Source organism: Eurypyga helias, unplaced genomic scaffold (genome assembly GCF_000690775.1).
Source record: "Eurypyga helias isolate BGI_N326 unplaced genomic scaffold, ASM69077v1 scaffold8587, whole genome shotgun sequence".
NCBI lineage: Eukaryota > Metazoa > Chordata > Aves > Eurypygiformes > Eurypygidae > Eurypyga > Eurypyga helias.
In genome coordinates this window covers 1-7,513 of record NW_010259752.1, presented here as the reverse complement: position 1 = coordinate 7,513, position 7,513 = coordinate 1, and the positions used below count along the sequence as shown (strand labels likewise).

Genomic DNA, 7,513 nt, shown 5'->3' with positions numbered 1-7,513 from the left:
CAGGATCAGGCCACTATGAGGCAAAAAGCACAACGTAAGTTCCTCTAATATATTTGGAAAAGTTATGATGAAACACAAAAAATTACACTAAAAGAGTTTTATGTAACAAAGGAAATTCATGGAGCTCACTAATGTATAAAATAAGAGACTTTTACAGCTCAGTATTATGATGAGATTTTACAGTGGGAAAAAAAAAAAAGAAGGAAAGGAGAAAAAACCTAGAAGTATTATCCAGTGTAGCACAGATTTGTACTGAAAACTTGAAAGTTAGTCTTTGGAAAAAAAATAACCAGTGGCAGATGAAGTCTGAAAGTGTTTTTCTTTAAATATAATACCTTGGTACATTTAATAGTAAAAGTAAGCTCTACAAAAGAACTCTTACATATTATACAAAATGCAGAGGTCGTGTAACCCAGTAGGTTGCACTTTTTTCAGTCACGTATCAGGAAGACTTGAAATTAGAAAATTATACAATTTCCACAGCTCATCTTCCTATTGGTAACAGAATGGTGTTGTGTCCCGTCATTTATGTGCATTTGTTTTCCAGTAGGAACCTCAGTTTATTTTCTCCTTCCTCTCCTGATGAACATTATCCAATGCTTTGCTTGTGAAATACAACGAACTGAAAAACGATCAAAGCACACCAGCATTCGGTTGGCAGGTGGTACTCCTCTGAAAACATCTGCTTTATTTAATCAAATCTGGCAAATGGAGAGTTTATTAATATGTAGTTTATGGACATTCTCCCCCCTACTTTCTGATGCCATGGAGGTGAAAATTCTGGTTACAATATTCCTGAGTGCCAAACTGAGTCGTCAAGGTCAGTTTTGATCAGCAAACGTCCTGGCAGATGACAGTGAGTTGTGACCATGGTTGTGGCAGATGACACACACTTTGGAAACCATTACCTTAACAAAAACAAAACAAAACAAAAAAAAAACGCAGAGAGAAAGAGGAAAAGAAAGGGAGAAGGCAAGAGAGACAGAGACTGCGTCTTCATTGTTATGTGTGATGAGAACGGTCTTCTACCACACACGGTTCTGTCTGGTTCTCCTCCTCTTCTACTTCTTCCCCTACTTGCTCATCAAGAGGAATTTCAGTGGATTCTGAATCCTGGGTGCAAAGAGTCTTGGAGTCACTGCAGCTGGTGTCTTCTTCTACTTGACTTCCACTGTCCTTTTCCGTGTCTGACTCACCATCTTCCTCCAGTGTTAGTTCAAACTGGAATTTTTCAGTTTGGCCCTGCTTACCCTCTTCCTGGTCACCAGGGGCAGGAGAGGGACTTTGAGGGATTGTGCTCTGGTACCATTCTCGATTGTCCTCCAGTGTATCTAAGATATCCTGGGCGTCTGGGTGAACAAGATCTGCCCATGTCTCCCACAGAGGATGAACAATGTAGTCTATAAAACCCACCTGTTTCAAATAATACAAAACTGGGATCAGTTCTTATACACAAGGAAGTAACTATGCCTGTAAGTCATGCAAAGTATAAGAAATACAATGTTAGTAAGAGACACTAGATCCACCACCCTTTAAGGTGGCTGAAAGGAAACCATGATGTTATGTCATAAATAGTGTCTTTTACATTTTAAAAGTCTGACTCAGGATATTGGGTAAGGACTTGGAAAGGATTTGATTTCAAATGAACTGTTCATTCCAAACAACTCCACTACATCTAGTGAGCCAAACGGCTGCTTTGTAGTTAATTCTGTTTTTGAAGGAAACCCTAATCAGCAGCTGCAAAATACTCTTTTGACGTGTAAGCTTCAATGCAGATCGCGACAGCAATGGGATCCCTTCAGCAAACACGCTGCCGTGCACCGTGTTTTCACAGTAAAAATCTCAGCTCCCCTCACTTACTACTCAGGAGCTGAAGTAACTCACTAGGAGGAAAAAAATGAAGTAAGCGCATTCAGAAACGAATGAAAACATGGCTATAGACATCCTTTCCTGTGTTATTTAACTGTCAACTCAAATCAATTACCTGTGATTTTTCTACAGATGCATTGTGCTTATCACACATGGGGCTTATCTCCATTCCCCTCTCTCTTTCCCGATCTCCCTGGCGGAAAAATTCCTCCATTATTCTGTCTGTCCACTGGCGGTAGAGATGGAGTGGCTTGGTTGGGTTGCTTAGATCTGCACAGTGCACCATATTCTGAAGAACCTAAAATAGATTGAACAGCTGCGGTGTTATTACGCTGGAGAGAACCATTTCCTTTTCCATTTACGCTTTGGGTAGCTGCGAAACGGAACCTTGAAAATACATGTAGTGCAAGATTTATTCTAAACAGCAAAAACTTATGTACTCGGCTGTTTTTCACACTTGCAGTAATAGCCATGAATTACCTGACTTCTGCTGCTTCTGTCTGTATAAGGGATAGAAAATCTTTGAGAGAAAGACCAATCAGGTGCTGATAACTTGAAGGGAAGGCCAAAGCCTCATTTAGTCCAGAAGTACTCTAGCAACCCGTGACTCTCAGAGAGTGTCACGCGGTACCTAACAGAGTATATCACAGGTAGGAAACAAAAGAGAGAGTAGAGGGGAGGTAGTGAGTCATGGTGCAAAAATGGACAGCTGAGCTAACCCATGCTGGAGAATGGCCAGGCCGCTGTTATTAAGGATATAAGTTAATACAAGTGATCATTTGCAGATGAATTTTCTTACCTGAATCCTGTCTGAATAGTTATCAAGAAGTAGGACACCAGAACTGGTCACTTTTTTGGTTTCAACCATAGTTTTCAAATCAGCCACCAGATTCATATGCTTAGACATGTCAGTCGCAAGTACCTTCAAAGAAACAAACAAATAAATAAATGTTACATAAATTATTCTACTGATTAAAAAAAAAAACCAAAACCAAGAAAACTTTGAACACGTAAACAGACAGCAGCTAGGGGAACACCTAATTCCTGTATCTGAATATACTATTTAAGTCTGAGTCCTGTATGTCATTAGCGTCCAAAATAGTACATTTTCATTTCGGTTAATTTAAGAATATGACAGAATCATTGTTCAGAATTGTTCAGAATGATCTGAACAGCCTAAATTCATCATCATTTCAGTAAAAAATTTCTAACCGTGATGGTGAAATGGCCTATGTGTCAGTACAACCACAGCTTAAAGTAGGATTGTACGCCTTCTAAAAAGGTGTAGATGGTCACTGAAATGGAAAAGAACCCACTGTTCATGTTCAGGTAAGACACAATAAAACCTGAAACTTTTACTACATTGGTTATGTGTCTAATGACATGTAATTTATCATATAATGATTCTGTGCTTTATTATTCAATTTGCTAGCACTATAGAAGAGGGACACTCAAATAGAACTCACAATGTCAATGACCATTTTCCTCAATGATTGCCTCTGTTTTTTGGTCAAATTCTGGAAAATGTCACAATTCTCTTCCTGCAGCAGCTTGAAGCCCACAGCTAAGTGATGATTCTCCAGTACTGATGAGTCATTGTACATCAAGGCGAGTTCAGAATCTGCAATAACAATCACAGGGCAGAATGTTACTATAGCCTGTGTTTCCACTGTATCCCTTAGGATTTTTCAAATTAATTACATTTATAACGATATTTACAGATGAACTGTTAGAAACAGAGTTCCTGTAGTTCACACAGTATCCAGTTACTGAATTAACAACTGCACATCTTAACAAATCAAGGCACGGTATGTTGAGGAAAATAAAGAAAATGCTTGACAGTGAAGCCTGTACATGTGCCAGGAGTGGCACATGTTAGAAAAAAATACAAGGAAGGTATTTTTCAGAATACATTTTCTTACTTGCGTGAGGTCACATGGAAAATATTATATGCATAATCACACTTAGACTAAACCACACCCTGGTGTTTTCTCTTTTTATGCCACCATCCCATCACAGCTACTAAAATTCCATTGTTTAAGTCAAGATGCAGCTATTCAGCACTCAGACTCCGAATACCGAGCTAAGGCTTTGCTGCAGGTCAGGCAGAGAGCACACACCTTGGTTTTCAAACCAGGACCATCAGCAGTTAGCTAAAGCACCCAGGTACCTAGCCAATTAGACCTGTGGGTCATTAGTCCGTGACTAATGGATATTTTGAGAGGAGACCGGTAGGATGGTTAACAGTTACACTTCTGGTCTTTTTCTTGGAAGGTCATGTGGCTTGAAAATGCAAGTAGTGACCTTGCTTACTGCCTCATAGTTGAGCGTGGCCAGTGCCTTACGCCGCGAATGCTGCCTTCTCCAACAGCAGTGTTCTTAACTCCATCACTCCCTGCGGCGGTGAGAATAATGTACACCTCCTTAGCAATGGCCGTGTTAAGGCACACATGCAGGGTCTACATTTGTCTGCCTAGACCAGCCAGCTCTGACAAATAAAAGCAGCTGTGACCATTTGCCGCGCAGCTTTACAGATTCTACCTGGGGGTGCCGCACAGTCAGCTTATGCGTGTTTTAAGACACAGCCTGCAAATCAATCTGTCACAAAAAACAAATACTTTTTATGCAATCACACTTGTCATGTGTGATATTAACTTCTATTTATTACAGGTGTTCTACCGTAAATCTAATCTTACATCAGGCTATTCTGCTCTTAGTCTTATCTTCTCTACTTATCTTCTTGTACAATAGCTTTGTTTTAAAATCCTTGTGGCTCAATGGGGTGCCTATAAAAGCTCTGCTCCTTAGATTTCATTAGTCTCATTATCTATTCCCCTGCTGTCTTCCTCTCCTGTCTTGAATACATCGATCTTCTGAATCAGAACACCCTTCGTCTACCTTTCCTAAACCCAATGGCAGCAAAACAAAAAAAAGTGAGTTTGTCAGATGCTGTCTCTCTCTCATCTTTCACCGAACATTTGCGAAGCTTGCCTATTCATTATTTTTCTTACAAAACGACAGGCATTATTTTCCTCTCAAACAGCCTTCTGATAAGCCCCAACTGCGAAACACTCAAGAATGCCAAAACACTTTGGAAAGGCTGGAACTACAGAGGTTAAATATGCCTAACTTTGTAACGGAGGCTGAAATGGAAGAAAGTTCGCCCTTGGTAATCTTCATAACTTAAGTATCAAGAGTATTTGTCTAGAAGGACAGAGTTACAGTGATCAGATAACCGTTTCCTGCAATACTAAACAATCCATATTTGTTTGTTCTTTAACAGCATTCAAGGGGAATCAGATTTTTAGACAACTGTGTAAAACAGACTTGAAAACCTTAAATAGGGAAATAATGTTGTGAAATATCACATGAGTAACTGTAAAGAATATGCTGAAATATGGAAAAAATGTACATACTTAAGTAAGTATAAGTCTATTACGCTTTTTAAAAATAAATTCTTACACTTCTTAGTATACAATGTTAATACATTGTAAGGTTCACTTGAAAACAAAACTAGCTGGAAGCAAATGATCTTCTAGAGGTAAGGAAAACCTAGGTTTTGACAGACCCAAATTGGACAACCTTTGTCTCTCTCTCTGTCCCTACAGTTTCTTCTTTGTACACAGAACAATAAAAAGGGATAAAATCTCTTTCAACTCAGCAACAGCAGTTCCAGTTCATGATGACTGACATGGAAGTCTTCTCTATCAAAAGCTGAGAACTGAGAAAAACAAGACATTTCTTCTAAGCCATTAAATAAGCAGCATTAGAGGCACTCCTAACTTAGCTGAATTTCAACTGTCTGCCTAAGAGTGAAAGTTTTATGTACCACTACTGGTCCCTTCAACTAGCCAGAACAACTCCGTGGTTTCCCTGTAGTACCTCAGAGTCGGCAACATATCCTGATACTCAATTTCCAATTAAACAAACAAATAAAGACTTTACTTATATACACTCTCTCCTAAGAATTTAGGTATTACACTGGTTTGCACACAGAGCTCTTCCTGTATCATGCTACTGAACTCTACTGGTTACCAGTATAGCACCAGAAATCCAGAGCCAATCCAATCTTCCTCCTTGCATATGAATCATCAAATTGAATTTCACTGCAGGGCAGCCCTCAGGCCATTAAGGCAAATAAAATTATAAGCAGGCTAAACTGGAGTGGACGTCTTATTTGAATGTACAACAGCAATGAGTCAGAAGAGGAGTTCCCTTCTTCAAACTACAGCGCTGATTTGGGGTCATGCTATTTTACCACCAGTGCAACATATTCACCCACGTCCAGGAATGACAGCGTCTATAAACATGCAGCCAGATGGGTCAAATACACAACCCTAGGTATGTTTCCATTTCAGTAGCTTTTTCTTCTTCTGTGCTTGGATTATTACTATTATTTCAACTTTTGTACTTCTGAGTCAGTTATTGTAAAAGGAGAAGTTGTCAGATGGCACAAGAAACATCATATGACGGAACCTGCACTGATCTACAACGTGCTACCCACTTAGAACAGTGACATACGCCACTGAAATCAAAGCAGGTTACGCTGGGGCAACAAGCCATTCAGTAAATGTGTCATTACCAGGTTCAACAAAGCTAACAGTGATTTTCTTCTACTAGAAGATTAAAGGAGGGGCAGAGGTTCACACAATGCTGCAGAAAACAGCCGTGAGGAAGGCAGAACAAGTACACTATGTTTCAGATTTGGAGGTGACATTACGGTTCTCATTTCATCAGGGCTTTTTCCTCCACATATGGAATGTCAGCAAGAGTCTCACCACAAAAAAAACCCAAAAAACACCCCCCCGCCCAAAAAAAAAAAAGCAGCAGCCAGGGAGAGACAGAGATGGACTGGTCAGTCTGTCCACTGAAGAGAAACTTGTTTTGTAAATTTCTTAAAAATGATATGACTAACATTGGTTATATCATATGCTTCCAATATAAACCCATCAACTGTTGTCATATTCTTTTAAATTTCTATTTAATCTTCCTTCATTTTTCTCCTACAACTTTATTTATTGAATGTAAAACAAATCATTTCCAGGAGAGTCCATATCCAATTGACTGAAACAGTGCCAGGATTATAGTTCATGTCTTAGTAGTTCTTGCTTGTGCTGGTTTAAGGCAGGAAAGAGTTCACTTTCTCCACAGCCTGCTGGCCCAGGGAATGTTTCATTTCCTAGTATGTCATACTCAGCACACATGTACTAAGTGCACAGTACTTAGGTGGGAAGTGGCCTGGGAGGGTCATTAAGATTTTGGCTGGATCGATAGCTGTGGTTAGCTCTTTTGTTAGCTCTTGGCACGGTTGCTAGCAGTGGGGTGGGTTTGTTCCTCACTGGGCTGGGGGGTCAGCTGGCTTTTTCCCGGTCGTGTCGTTGCCCTTGGGTTCAGACTCTCACTGCTCTGGGACCTGGCAGTGTCGGTCAGCAGGTGGTGAGCAGTTGTATCATTTGTTCTATTTGCTATTAATTCGTTATTAGTAGTTTCCCCCATACAGGCCTGTGTCTCAGCTACAGAATGTCCCAGGAGTTTAAGCAATTCAGAGAGGAGATGTTCTGCTCTCCACTTGCAGAAGCCAGTGTCTCGGCTATCAGGAATAAACGTTTCTCTGCTCAGAGAAGGGAATACAGCAGGTATCCAT

At 40.1% G+C, this 7,513-nt stretch overlaps 1 protein-coding gene across 1 annotated transcript; it reads right to left on the bottom strand.

Moving 5' to 3' along the window:
- Positions 1-1,002: 1,002 nt before the first annotated feature.
- LOC104511950 (cAMP-specific 3',5'-cyclic phosphodiesterase 4D) lies at positions 1,003-3,490 on the bottom strand (the record flags this gene model as incomplete). Its single annotated transcript, XM_010154755.1, has 4 exons — positions 1,003-1,413; positions 1,985-2,167; positions 2,669-2,791; positions 3,336-3,490. Coding segments are annotated over 4 exons (872 nt in total), but the record flags the coding sequence as incomplete, so codon positions are not given.
- Positions 3,491-7,513: the final 4,023 nt, after the last annotated feature.